Raw genomic sequence first — 15,020 nt, 5'->3', positions numbered from 1 at the left:
TGTATATTTCAAAGTTGAATCTGTTCTTAAAATTATTGAGATAGGAAGATCTAGAAACAAACACAGAATTTAATATCTGGTTTTGGTTGTTTTTTTTTTTTTTTTCCTTCTGAATACATCTTATATTTGTCAACTGTGGATCATCTGCGATTATGCATAGCACTTCCTATGGCTCCCAATCTCAGTATTTCTACTGTTAATTGTTGGGGGCCTAAGTAGATCCCTGAGCTCCTTTCCTGGTACACAAATTTAATTATTTACTTATCTGTATAAACTGTTAACAGTTGTGGTTCAGTGAGTTTGGAACAAGAGGAGGAAGAAATATGTTGTTACACTTTTATTAGATGGAGTAGTGTTTTACCAAAGCAAAAACCTTACTTTATTTTTATGCTTGAACATAAGTAATTCCTTCATCCTAAAGTAAGCACCCTCTAAACACAAACTGTGTATTTTAAGCAGGAAATCCTGAGCTTCACAGAAGAGCTGTACTTTATACAAACCACTTCATTTTTAAGCCCCAGTTGTGTTTTCAGTAAAATCAGAGTATTTATTAAAGAATTAAAATGAAGGAATTAAATAAAATCATGGTAGAATTTTACACTTTTACAATTCCAGTATATATTATCAATTTCAGAAGTTTGGGGGGCTGTTGGTTTTTTGTTTATTTGTTTTCCCCCCAAAAATTGTCCTATATTTGTTTGTAGTATGATCCCAGTTCTAGTTTAATATTTTTGAACCTACACAGTTAACATAACGACTGATTATTTCTGAAGGCATTGCTGGATTGACTGATCCATCAAACTTAATGCTTACAGCAAGTAAGAACAAAATAATACATTACATGGAAGTATATTCTTGATCTAATGCATGAAACATTTATAATTTTCTAATTGAACACTGACTAATCAGAACATTAGGGACTCAGCTTGCCGATTTAATGAAAACCAGACATGCTTACGTTACATCTGTATGCAAACAGGTATTTCATATGGCTGGAAAGGTATTGCTGGGCATCAGCAGAATCTGCTCTTAACATGAAAAGAGCTCAACTTCAGTATCTGCTGTTAATTAATAGTTAGTGTACAGCATAAAAACAAGTGCTATCACAACAATGAAATTTAGTGTTATCTAATTGCCACTTCTCCCCAATATTCGCTACTTTTCAATACCAGTCCTCTTGACAATTTTAACCTTTATGTGAAAACTAAAGAGTTGCCAACAACTATATTAGCACACACAGCATTTTCAGCTGTCCTCCTCTGACAGCCACCTTCATCAGTTTTTCAAGTGTTATTAATTCAGGGTAGTAATAATGTTGTTGGAATTACACAATTTAATCATTATCTGGCCTTCCAGATCCTTTCTGTGTTTGTGAAAATAAGAACAAAGGAAGAACTAGCGGTGTGCATCATAGACCACAAAAAACATAAATGCCTTAATTTTAAAAAGTCTAATTGACTTTTAAAAGTAATGTTGACTTGACACTGTAGTAACATTAAGTATCACTATCACAGGTAATTATAAAAACTTGTGGCTGTTCATTCTACCCAGAATGGTAAACAAAGCCCAAAAGTGAAAATCTAGATAGAAAGAAGAATCAAGTGAAGCCATCTGAGTGGCAGTATTCACCGTATTCTCCTTTATGTTATGATATTCTCATGTAAAATATTGTATATTTTCACACTCCCAAGAAACATGGAAATACTGCAAGTTATAGGAAAATCAAAAAATGGAAGATGATACTATTTTGTCATTCCTTTCGGGCTGCATCAAGTACATATTACAGGGAAACTTAAAACAATCTGTGGCCAAATAGGATATTAAAGTTACAGCATTAACTGCACAATCCAAGCAAGTTTAACCATATACGAACCATATTTATAATGGTTTTAATCTTTTATTTAAGTATTTATTTAGGATAAAGATTTTCTATAGCCCTTACATTCTAACTCACATTCTAAAATCATCACAAGGGACTAAATTTGCACAATTCACTGTTTTATGAAGGTTCAGCAAAATATTTTGCCTCTATAAAACATTCTTAGTAAAGGAAAATTAATCTTTTGAAAACTCCCCAAAACCTGGGTGAAGTGTTTACGTGTTCTCTATTAAGCAAATGACTCATGTTCACTGGTAACTGGTTTGTATAGCCTAACACTTGACTATACAGTTTGGTGGTAGGTAACTGACTACCTGCTATATACCTACACATAACTGATCAGATGAGCTTGATTCAATACATATATTATGGAAAGCCACTTAATTTGACTACATTTTTGGAGAAGACAAAGGATAAAGTAATTATGCACCGAGCAGCTTTCTAGTGCCCACAAAACTCAAATACTTTAATAAAGACAACTGAACTTGAGCAAACACCCACTTGCATAATACACCGTGGTTTTCCACAGTTACCAGCATAATATGCCCTTACTATGTTCACTCTCATTCACAAAGGACAAAATAAATCCCCACCAATAACGATTAAAAATGGCGCAGGTCAATGTCTGTTAACTTTAGCAAATATCAATCAACACTTTGCCAAAAATAATAAAAAATCCTTTCTAATATGGCATGTGTGCTTCCATTTCAGTTTTAAAGCCCTTCTGCTGATTATTCCCTGGAATGTGGAGCTAAGATAATGCCTAAACTAGTCATCAGATGAAAATTTATCTTGATTCCTTTCACGACTTCAAGGAAGAAAATACAGTGGAAACTTGCCCTATTCACATTTACTATTAACACTGTAGAAACTTTAGCCTTAATTCTTATGATTTATAGAATTAGACCACTTCTGTCACCCAGGAATTTTTTTGTAAATATTGTGCAGTCTTTTAATAAAAGTAACGAAAAGCAACATAAAGATTATAAAAGAAATGGAGACATCTTTGATTTTGTTTTATATCAACTAGATAAATCATCAAGGTAGCATGACTAAACCAAATTAAAGGCTATTTTTTAAAGTAAGTAAAAATACTGGTGGGGCACTCCACAGACTCTTAAAGGAATGTTAAAATTCTGTAAAGAGAAAACAATTTGGTTTAAAATTTGTATCACTACTAAGTGAGATGTTCTGCTTACATTTCATAGTGAGCTATGTAATTAAGAAAACAGCCAAATAAAACCCCAAAATACGTATCTAAGTCTAAATGTGAATTCCATTCTTACTCAAGTTCTTGGAAATTCAGTCATAAATTGCAATTAAAAGTACGATTTCACCCACAGGAAATCAGTATTTTCAAATCCACTTATTTTAACGGACAATTTTCACAATTAAATGCATATTAGTTAATTTGTATGCAATTTAAGAATGCATATCCAAGCATACCCAATATGTCACAAATATATTTAAATTAGTGGCTCATGAGTGTTGGTCATATTGTGCCATCAGTGAAGTTTTTGCATTTCATCAGGGATCTCTCTTTAAAGACTCATGACACAGTTCAGGCACCTTCCTACATTTTACATGCAATGTATTTGAAATGCATCTTCAAACTAAAATACATTGATTTTTACAACAGAGATTACATGGCTAACATAATCCAAAAAGTAACACATCTGTAATTCATATTCCAACACTGAGGGCTATGTCTTTAACAGCTCATTATCACCCATATTGTTAAAAACCCTAAAATTGCCTCTTCCCTCATTCAAACTGAGAAGGGTAACCTTTGTCAAATTTTAGAATGTGCCAAAATTTACTCCAGAGGCAACACCTAAGTGCTGCCTAAATCAGCATTTTTTCCTTTACAACTGTTTTTAACTACTGATGATAGAACAAGTCCTGAATGTCTACTACTAAATACTGTATTGGTTTCCCTGGCTCAGAAGGCCTTACTCCATACATCAGCTATCAATTAAAGAATCAGTAATACTTAGCAAAGGATGCGTAACTGATTACTATCCAAGTATTTATTTTTATATTTGTTCTTATCCAAAAATACTAAATGGGTCAAAAGTTATTTCAGCTGGAAACGCAGTTTTACTTTAAGTTATCACTGACTTAAACTGGAGTAGAAGCAAGCCCTGAAGCACAACAGCAATTTTTTTTTTCAATCTGTCCGTCTTGCTCACACATCTTCCTTGAGAGAAATAACATACTAAACCAACAAGTTGTTTTTTTTTTTTTAAATAGTAAAAATCATGCCAGACTACACATTTCACAAATATTAAACCTATGAATAGAGCAGAGAAGAAAACAGGAGGGAAAAGATGAAAGTGACCCATAAAATATATTTACTTATAAACCAGCACTACATTTTTCCATTTTTCTTTTTCAAGGTATCACAACTGTTTTTTGTTTTGTTTTTTAAAATTAGAACTATCATTTGATACAATTTCAAATAACGTGATGGTATTTTCAGAGTTCTACTTAATTTAAAAGTTGTTAGTTTTTTTATTATTTTAAACCAAAATGGACTTTGAATCGAGATTTCAAATTATTACTTGTTGCACAGTCCAGTGGGTCCTATTCTTTTCCCCTCCATGAATAAGTTTCCCCTCTATTAAATACCAGTGAGTCAAATTTCACTAGACATAGTCAGCCTCTGTGAAAAAGGAGAAATTTTGTAAACAATAAAATAAAAATATCTCCAGCCCTATGAAAAGTCCACTTTAGTTTTCTTTTATCCCAGAAACTCAAAAAACCAGATGTACTGTAGGGAATTTCAAATGATAGATGCCACCATTTATTATATCCAAACATGTAAGGGTCAAAATTCAAGCAAAAAAGGCCCACATAAAATAAGCAACAAATGCTTCAGAACTGCAATACCTGCATAAGACAAGTATTTCCTGTCACACTCACATTCCATTTCTGAAGAGAGTTTCTCATTTTCACTTACATCTACCAATTGAGCAATTATGCAGTATGTGGATGTACCTTGCAGTCGTTTTTTTAACATCTGCATTCTGTGTTAAATTCTAACTGTACAAGTTGTCTGATATTTTTTCTTTATCTTGAACCTTCAAAGTGGTAGGTTTTCCAGAGGCAAAACCACACACCAGAGAATATGAGTCATATAATAAAGAAACAACTCTTCCCCTTCTCCCCCTTCTACCCTGAAGCTATAATAACCTAAAGACACTCTATTGTAAATGGCTGCTTTGGTAATTCTGATAGCACAAACAGCTCACAATCATTTAACCAACGGATGAAGATTTTTTTAGTCCTTACTGTATCCTTAACAAATTGCTCTCATTATAATTTTAAGGCAAATTGAAAACTGTGCTACTGCAAAAATAAAATTCCCTGTAATAGTCAGAATGTCTATGGACTTGCTTTCATGTCATGTATAAAATATAAAATAGTCTATGCGTGCTCCTATAAATAATAACATAGAAAAGATAAAAATAATCAAACATAAGATGCCTATGCAAGTTAATCCAAAAGGTCTCTCTCACTTGTCTACAAAAGAGTAGGCTCTATAAGAGAAATCCTTAATTTTCTCATGATTCCGTATCAAAAGATGGCAACGTTTACATATAAGTAAAGCACTGCTTATGCCAACTACAATAAATACAGAAGGAAGTAAACCACCTTACTTGACCACCATTTATGCAAATTTCCACTCAGAAGTGCACTAAGTATGGAAAGCAACACTGGTGCCACTCAATCCTTTTATTGCCTTTTATATCCTTTTCTGCAGGTAGACTGTTAACTCCTCAGACAGACATCTTGCATCTAATTCCATGTAGGAAACCAGCTTTCAACAAAGTCTTACTTGACATGTCAGTATGTATAATTGTATCAGAAATTTTGAAGAAAAGAACTAAATGCAGAAACATAATTTACAAACAGCAGCAAATAGATGAGTAACAACAAAACTGTGCGCCACTGAAACAGGTGCAACCACCATAGTCTTGCAAAAAAGTCAGCCTAGTGGTAATGCTGGTGCAAGCTCTTCCCATGACCATCTTCCAAAAAGTAAAAAAAACAACGTTTCAGTAAATCAAAGTGAAGCAAAACTTTCCACCTTCAAGCTGAATAAATCAGTGGTTTCTATTCTTACCTGTGTATAGTCAAAGTCAGAAAGAGGAGCTATACTCTTGATGTAGTCCATTCGAAATTGGTTTTCTGGGTTGGCCAGTGGAACTGGGGGTATTAAAGTGCTCATAGCTGAAACTATAGTCTAGAATTGAATAAAACAAAAACAAACACATTAATCTGGATAAATCTTGGATACAGGATCAATAGATAATCTAATCTGATCAGCAAAATGGGATTTGTCTCAGCACAATCTTGGAGAGCACAATCCTTATCATTTCCAGTACACCCAAGCATTTAAGAACAGTATAAAGTGTGTTCTTACCACAATCGCATCTTTAACATTTTTCCGAATATCCAGTATTTTCTGTTTCTTTTCTCTGCATTAAAACAGAAATATTAACTTTGATTTTTTTCTTCCAAAGCAGTTCAGTCAGTTGCATTTAATTTTTTTTTTTTCCACTGATTGCTTGTTTATCTGCTCTTCAATCATTACAGCACACTAACCGAAAAGAACAGCAGGACAAATATATGTTTCCCCTTATCTCTTTTCTTGCACAGTTTGAAAAGCAATGCACATTCATCCCTCCCTGATTTTTTTTTAAAAATCAGACAATCATAGCCACATCTGCAAAGCCTCCCCTGATGGAACTGGAAGTCATTCTTTCATTTCTACAGCATGCTGTAAACATGCTCTAAATTAACAACATGCAGTTGAAGGCCAAGAGAAAATTAGTGCTATGGATTGATAGTAATTTCTGGCAAAGAATTCTTCAGAAAAAAAATGATGTAGCCACAGAAAACAGAATGATTTCTAACAAACGTGCAAAATTAGTTTCAGTTTTACACTTAGCCAAATACCGGAAAAACAGCAGCCACTGTCATCCTGAATATGACTTGACATGTATTTTTATATTACAGACAGATGCAATATTTGGTTATTTGCTTCTATGTAAAAAGTAGTCGCCATGTTGTTGCTACACAGGGGCCTGTCAAGCGCTGCAGTAGCAACAGTGTAAAATACAGTAAAGGGGCCAGGAGGAGAAAATGCAAATATACAATAGCAGTAATTTCCTTATTCTCGCTCCCCTTCCTCCCCTCCCTCCCCCAAAACGCAGTGTCAAGCCATCAAAACAGGGGACGAGAGGAGAAATTTCCTAGCCCGTGTGTTAACCTGTTTCCAACATTTAACGAAAAATAAGTCAGAAAGCATCAACAATTCTTACTCTGAATTAAATCCATTGACATGTAGGATTCGCATTTGTTTCACAATAGTGCTTTTTCCTGACTCACCAGCCCCTAAAAGAAAAAGAAGGGAGAACATTGTGACACACGGCGCAGGCTGGGGGTTTGGGGTGTTGTTTTTTGGTTCGGCTTTTTTTTTTTTTTTTTTTTTTTTGGACGTGACAGCATCTCCCAGCTCCGGCAGCATTTCTGTATGTATGCATCCATGTGGCTCAGGCGCTGAGCTCAATCCGTGGCCGTCTCGCATGTTGCTCCATACAACAGCCTACATTTTTCATACCCCCTGCGCTGCGCCCTGCCGCCCGGGCGGGCCGGGGCAGATGCCCCCTCCTCGCCCTCCTCTCCCCGTCCCCCACCTCTGCCCCCTTCCTCCTTACCCAGCAGGAGCAAGCGGTGTGTCGCTTTATAAGCCAGCCTCTCTTTCTGCAACTGCTTCTCTATTTTTTTGTTGGCTTCTCGCTGCGCTTTCTCATCGATACGCTGATCCTCCGTTTTGCTGTTGCCCAAACACCCCATAGCCGCCGCTTAGGATGGATGTCAAATCGTTGCCTTTACAGATTTAGTATTTACAAGGGGGGAGGAGGGGCGGGGGGGGGGGGGGGGGGGAAAGGCAGAAGACAAGTCTTTATATCCGTGTGTCCCTGCGACGGGTTTCTCTTCTCTTCTTCTTCCCCCCCGGCTGGCTCGCATAAAATGGTCTCTAGCCGCTTTCTGATCACGGCGGAGTCGGTTTGCTGGCTCCCCAGAAGAGATGCGGGGAGCAGGCGGCAGAGGTAACCGTGCCCCGGCAGGGAGGGGGTGGGGGGGGAGAAATCTGTGCAAAAATGCCTAACATGCAACGAGAGGGAGAAAAGGGCTCCTCCTGGAAACCAGCCGGGTGCCGCTCTCCTCTCTCCCTCCCCACCGCGCACACAATCCCTATATTTCTCTGTAAAGGTCTATTTTTGTCTCCCTAACTCAGCACTGCCTCTTTCTGCGAGACCAGGAAACAGCCCGGCCACCAGCCCTTCGCGCAGGGAAGCCGAAGGAGAAAGGTAAAAGCCGGACCCGCTCTACCTGGATCCTGCGGGGCCGCGGCCAGGCGGCTCCGCGGGCCCCGCGCCTCCCGCCGCGCCCCCGGGCCGCCCCCCGCCCCCCGCCGCCCCCGCGCCCCAGCGGACGGCGGCCTCGGCCCCCGCGCCCCGGCCGCGCTGCTGCCGCGAAAACCTGGATCTGGCATCGCCTCGGCGGGACCTGCGGCCTCCGGGCCCAGCCGGCAACCCCCCCCCCAACCACACCCCCCCCCCCTCCCCGCCCCGGCGGAGCCCGCCCAGGCCCCCCGGCCTGCGGCCTGGCGGCGGGGGAAGGGCAGTGCGGGACGCGGCACCCGGGGGCTGCGGGGACGGGGTGGGGGGGGTGTGTGTGTGTGTGAGTGTGTGTGTTTCCCGATCTTTCCCCGCATTCCGCGGCGGCGCTGGAAGAGCCTGAGCGCTACCAGAGCGCGGCTTGGCACTCCTGGGGCTGAACTCCCGGGCTGCCACAGGTGAGGGCTGCCATCCCGCCGGCGCTCCGGGCGGGAGGGAGGGCATGCCGCCCGCGGTCCGATGGGCAGACGCAGGTACACCTATGTCACATGCACGCAGCATACGCACCAACACCAGGCGCTGACTTACTGATAAACAGAAGGGTCCCTTTCCACAAGTTGTCACAGCAGCACATAGGCCGTTTTTTCCTTTGAATATTCCCAGCAGTACCAGCCGAACGAGGAAAGGAAGCTGTCCCAATAGCTCCCAATAATGTTTAATCCAAACGCGACTACTTACATGCCAATACCACCACCACAACAAATCTCGACAAGAAACTACATTCCTTCCTTCGTTTACCTCCATTTTAGGTCCAGAAATGAAACATCAAGCCAGACAACATTACAGGTATTCCTTCTTGCTTCAAACCTCTCACCTTGCAAGCTGGCATCTTGACCCAAAAGCAGCAGTTCAGCCCCTGGCCCTTCCTGAACTTCCACTGTGTAGAAACCACCCGCACCACTCAAATGTGACCCCCAATTCACTGAGGCACGACAGCACTAAAAGAAGGATGGACACGACACCTCAAAAGTCCCTCAATATTTTCAGCCTTTATCTCCAAATATTATTATTCCCCTCCAGCTGTCGAAGACGGATTATTGAAAAATTATTATTTTGATAGCTATGTGTGTGAAATCCTTGTCCTGACTAAAATCAAAGATAGATTGCCACCGACTTCAATCAAATAAAATATCACTTTTATCTAATAATTCTTGAGATGCACGTGGCAAAAAGGAACTAGATTTAACAAGCAGAAGGATTTACTTTTTTTCAATTGCTCTCTCACTCCGGTGGGAAGTGCTGGATGGAGGAACTGGTACTGTCTACTTTGAGCACACACCACAGGAAGGTGAAAAGGGCAGGATCCAGAAAAGAAACAGGTACCGCGCTCCACCTGTGGTTGGGTACATGGAGTTTTCAGGAGACTACTGAACCCAAGTGCCAGATACATGTTTTTATGGTACTGCTTGATCTGGACTCTGGAAGCTGTTTTACCTTACATAGGTGGTGGGGGGGTGCAGACACACTACAGATAAAAATTGACAGGATCTGCCAGGCTGAAATATGCACTTTTAGGCGTTACTGAACTGTGCTTTTTAGGACAGACTGCTTTTTTCCTATTGACATTTTCCTGTCTGGAGTGGCAAAACCCACCTCAGATACAGGTAGGTTTGGAAGCACAATTCAGGGCAACTGCTGTTTTTGGAGGATGTCAGGCATGGGATACATGATGAACAGCTTTAGTGAAGTCACCATTACCTCTCTGCTGCAGCGCTGTGAGAGCTCAAAACTGAACAGGCTTGGCTAGAAATCACTGACTGGGTCTGGATTTTCATAGTTCTTCAGTGTCAGAAGCCATAATTTATGATGCACAAGATGCAGCCATATTTATTTCCATGTAAATACCTCTGTTTGGTCCCAACTCTGGCTAGTGTCAGTCAGTCCTAGGAACTAAATCTGCCTTCATTCTTCCCCTCCTCTCCTCAGCATTTTTCTTCCTGCATGTACTAACGTTGGGATTTTTGGTGCAGATTTGTTCCCAGCTTTGAAAAGGCTTTGGGACAATAAATAGGATTTGACAGGATCCTGGTATATCCTGCTATTACCTTTCTCCGAAAGAGGGAAAGTGTTTCTCATTTCCTCTCTCCCCCTCGAAAAACCCCATGACCCTTTTGGGTCTCTTCCTCCTGAGAAAAGATCACACAGTTCAAGAATGACACGCGCAAGCAACCTGTGCCCAGAAAGAACTTTTGGCTGTAATTATATTCCCAACCCTCCCTTTGCTTTTCTCAAATACAGCACTTATCCTGACACATTCGAAACTACAAAATCCTAGAAGCAATAATAAATACAAGAGAAGCTTTCACTCCCTTTAGACACAGCATTTTTTTTTTTGTCCAGAGAGGAATCACAGCTATCACATGAATGTATGTCTCCTCTGCACACAGACAAACATAAACCGTGAGCATAATCCAATATCTGCCTCTATATAAGATTTCAGCAATGCTGCTTTACCAAAGCAGCTTCTAATACGAATTGTACATGTGAATAAAACCAAAATCCCAGGGAAGGGAAAGGAGATTCTTCCTGCACTTCTACTTTCTTCCCAGGTAACCAACATGGCATCCTCCCTCAAATTCCTGATCCTCCTGAAAATGAGGTATTTCACATTTCTTCTGCCCCATCAGATCAGGCAACATATGTATACATACATATATTTATACATGCACATATATATAAATATAAATACACACTGAGTGGGTATGTGTGTGCAAAAATAAGATTCATCTTATTCTGCTTCGTGCTCAAACTTGGTGTTGTCCCATCGTGAAACCAGGCAATACAGCGTAAGCCCTCCTGGAGGGAAACCGGAGACACTTCTATTTCCTGCTTTCCTTTCTGAGTTCCCACCTCAGTTGCATTGTTTGTGAGCCTCAGGCTGAATGCTGGGGAGCCCAAGTCGCTTGCATGAGGACCTGTTTGCATTCTTGAATGGAAGAGAATTGTCAACCCAGCTGAAGCTAAATTCAAGGAAACAGTCATACTGGGTGGCCACCCCTGCCACAAAATCACAGTCTTGTTTCTCATGCCCATTCTGTTTGGGCTACAGAGGGACAAAATCCGGGTGAGAATTAATGAGGAGCTGCTACAAATGCAGCTCAAGGGACCTGGTTGCTCCTTGCCCCTCTAATCCAGAGCAGGATTGATGCAGAACATTTTCTTGCAAACATTAGGTAGAGCTGGAGAAAGTTTCTCTACAGAAACCCTGCAGATCCTTTGCAGACCATCTTCCCTTTACACAGTTTCTGTTGTGGCTTTGGTTCTGTTTCTCAAAAAAAGGGTAAATGGAAACATGGATGTAAACAAAAGCTTAGAGGGAGCTAAGCAACTGGAAAAGAGCTTGCTACTCTTCCTGTCTCAGCTTTCACAGAGTCTCTGAACTCTGTGCTGTCACTGTCCTCAAGTATGGGCATTGCACTAGGTGGGTAACTGTGATGACCTGACCTGCTTCTCCTCACTGACCTCTCTTTTTCACGTACCCCATTCGCTGCACATCATGATATGCAACTCACTAGTACCCATGTTTTCTACTCCACGTCATCATCAAACCATGGTCTGAAAAGAGAATAAATAAATCAGTATTTGCATAACTATTCAAGAAAAATAATTCTTTCTCTCTGGTAATAAATTCTTGCTAAGTTTGTCTCCCTGCAGATGTCAAATATTAACACAAAAGTACACACTCCCTGGAAGGCTCCATTTGGATTTTTGTAAGATACATGAACCAGGAACAAAAAAAAATTACAACTCTGACTACATTAAAAATTGACTAGGGTTCTAGAAAATACACAGCATATGCATTGCAGTGAAATTAATGTCATGCTAAAAAAAAAAATCTAACTTTTATCCTTTTGTTTAAACCTATGACCTCAAAAAAATCATTAAAAGAATTTTGAGGGGACCTCTTCTGTTTTAAGAAGCGGGATGGGAGCAATGCCAGAGAAGGTGAGGTATGCTTTTCCACAGTGACTGCAGACATGAGCCCGAATCAACTTCGTGTCCGTGGATTAAGGACAAACTCACTGATGCAGGAGAGGGTCAGGCAGTGCTGAGGGGCACGGCAATGCTGTGAGTAGTTCCTCAGCTCCCTGACCCAGTTTGCTGTCCCCGTTCCCATGCCGTACTCCTTTACTTGGCAGCTGTCACCATGTAACTCACCTGCCAAACCAACTTACCCCTCTCCTGCTCCTCTCCCACAAACCACAACCTGCCCCATCCCTGCAAAGTGCAGGTAAGCAGCAAAAGGGAAAAAGCAGGTGAAGTGATGTGGCAAAAGACTATGGACTAAAGGTAACAGGGTCTGAAGAGAAAGAAAATTTTCCAGAGAAAAACTGCAGAAATGATGATGATAGCCATTTCCCCTAAGAATGCATTTATGAAGGGGAAGATTAGCTCCAAGAAGGAGCCAGATGCTCCTGGGAAGCCTGCGTGGTAAAGCATCAGGTGAAAAGCAGGTTTGCAGTACAATTGTGTTAAAGAAAGAGGACAATCCTCTTTCATTCAAGCTAGTTATTCCTTATCCAAGCTGGTTATTCCTCACCCATGTCCCGCATGGAAGCAGAAGGAAAGGGGAATTTCTGCTCTGGCCAGCCCCATCAGCTCAGGATTTCCATTCATATCCTTATTGGTAAGATAATTCATGTTTATTACTTGTCTTTCTGACTAGAAATCCCTTTCTATGAAGAGAGGCTGTCACGGCAGCACTGCACACACACCCATCTGTTGGTACCAGCGGCAGAAGTTGCTGATTGAAACGAACATAAATCCAGCAAGGTCCTAATAACATTTAAAAGACTACGTAACCTCATGTGGTTTAAATATTGTTACATATTACAATCAAATAACACTGTTAAACAAAGTAACATAGATGATATTGCAATAAGCAAAAGGACAACTTCTGGTTTGATGAATTTGGGAGGCTCTGTTCTGAGATATGTTACATTGTTAGAAAAACAGGAGACCCTTTTCTGACAGTATCCCAATTTATGGGGAGTTTCACTTGGCTGGGCACTCCAAGGACACCCTCCCTCTCCCTCCCCACCCCCCCCCCCCTCTTAAATTGCATAAACAAAGTAATATATCCACATTTTAAGACAATGGAAAATTAGTTCGAATCAATTGTTTAGAATATTCCTCAAGATCAAACAGATTTAAATAAAGCCAGGCAAAACATGCTAGTATCACCCTAATTTAGAAGTGAGTTCATCAATAATAAAGTCAGCTAAAATTATAGATGGAGCTGCTACTTTAAAAAATAGGGGGGGAAAAAATCTATACAGGAGACATGTCCTGGATTCTCTGCGTCATGCTGACCAACATCTTGCACAGCTGTAACAGCAAAGCCAAATCATTTATCTGTGGTTTATAAAGGGTTTTGTATGTCATACAAAATTCTGTATTTAATAGTAAATGCTCAAGTTGACTATAATGATCTCCCTATTTGGACAGGAATGACATACTGGGGAAAAAACCCAACTTGTGAGCCACAGAACATACGTGAGAAGTGCCTTAACCACACCTTTAACTCCAAGACACACACCTCAGCAAAACACTCACAGTCACAGCATGCCTGCCTCCACCCTAATTCATTTGACAACATTATGCTGAGCTAGATTTGTCCTTACATTCACAACAAACACATGGGATCTGTGGTTTACTTGTGCTTGTAACACCCCTCTGTCTTGCTATAAACTTAGAGATACTCTTTAGTTTTTTCACTGTTATTTAACTCGTCTGCTTGAGAAATTAAGTTGAAGCTATCCCAGCAAAGGGCTGATTTTCAAAATAAGGAAGTCTCTACATAGTTAAGTTATTGGCATTCAAACTCAAAATTATGCTCTAATTATTCCGAGTGCCTGCAGGAAGTCAGTGGTGCCCCTCAACAGAAAATTTTTACAAATAAACACAATCCTTGCATACAACTACCTTGACATGAATCAAGGAATTCTCTAACTGTAGTCAGTGAGTGAACCTTAATGCAATTCCAATACCCAGAAGCACTGGTAAGTTCATAGCAAGTCAGTCTGCTTCTTAACCCTGTTTAAGGACCCCAACATGTAACTACATACAAGAGTAATCAGTAAAAACTGGCTTCAGGAAATAATGTTGCCAAGAAGTATGTGGCCTCACACACATATCCTGATTTATATCAATAATCTTTATTGCAGAAATACAGCTTTTGCTTGACTGCCTAAGTCTGGATGAGTAAATCCAGATAAAACATCAAAACTTCCTGAATAACCAACCACACAGTATTTTTTTCCACATCCATCTATCATTTCTTAACCTATACATCTGCTTGTAACAAATACATGAGTCACGTTCAGCCTGGCCTCTTGTGGTACAGATCTCAGATTTCCAATAGGCATTTCTGTGGTATATGTGTACAAAGCAGATGATCTTTTGGATTAAGTAACTATCACGTTTGCTCATAATTGGAGAGACATGACTTGTTGACCCAAGTGGTCTCCCAAAACCAGGTTTATGTTGCAATTAAACTTCTATGCTTTCATGACATGAATTTATTTATTTCTCTGGACAGATAAAACAGTAGATATGAAGGCTAAGCAGACAGATTTCCTGGGAAATATGCCTACTTACTTTATTATCTTTTTCTTCCGATCTCTTATTTACTTATTCTATTCCCTGCTAGTCTCAAAATTACACTG

General features: G+C 40.2%; 1 protein-coding gene and 1 long non-coding RNA gene across 4 annotated transcripts in view; one reads left to right on the top strand and one right to left on the bottom strand.

Moving 5' to 3' along the window:
- Positions 1 to 15,020, bottom strand: part of GNAL (G protein subunit alpha L) — a 192,771-nt gene that overhangs the window by 111,162 nt on the left and 66,589 nt on the right. Inside the window, exons 1-5 of one of the 3 annotated variants that reach the window (XM_033010593.2) lie at positions 8,435 to 8,462; positions 7,606 to 7,777; positions 7,210 to 7,282; positions 6,309 to 6,363; positions 6,009 to 6,128 (exon numbers count right to left, since the gene is read on the bottom strand). In XM_033010593.2, coding sequence (XP_032866484.1) covers positions 6,009 to 6,128; positions 6,309 to 6,363; positions 7,210 to 7,282; positions 7,606 to 7,744 — 387 coding nt within the window. In that variant the 5' untranslated portion in view covers positions 7,745 to 7,777; positions 8,435 to 8,462. Of the gene's footprint in view, positions 1 to 6,008; positions 6,129 to 6,308; positions 6,364 to 7,209; positions 7,283 to 7,605; positions 8,155 to 8,434; positions 8,463 to 15,020 lie in introns of those variants that run through there. The other 2 variants (XM_042798001.1, XM_042798000.1) reach the window with 2 other exon arrangements.
- LOC116965787 lies at positions 8,196 to 9,497 on the top strand. Its single transcript, XR_004409650.2, has 2 exons — positions 8,196 to 8,262; positions 9,102 to 9,497. It is a non-coding gene; the product is annotated as an uncharacterized LOC116965787 (long non-coding RNA).

The sequence above is a fragment of the Tyto alba genome, unplaced genomic scaffold (assembly GCF_018691265.1).
Source record: "Tyto alba isolate M040663 unplaced genomic scaffold, T.alba_DEE_v4.0 Super-Scaffold_27, whole genome shotgun sequence".
NCBI lineage: Eukaryota > Metazoa > Chordata > Aves > Strigiformes > Tytonidae > Tyto > Tyto alba.
Note: the sequence above shows the minus strand (reverse complement) of the source record. Positions and strands in the feature narration are given on the sequence as shown.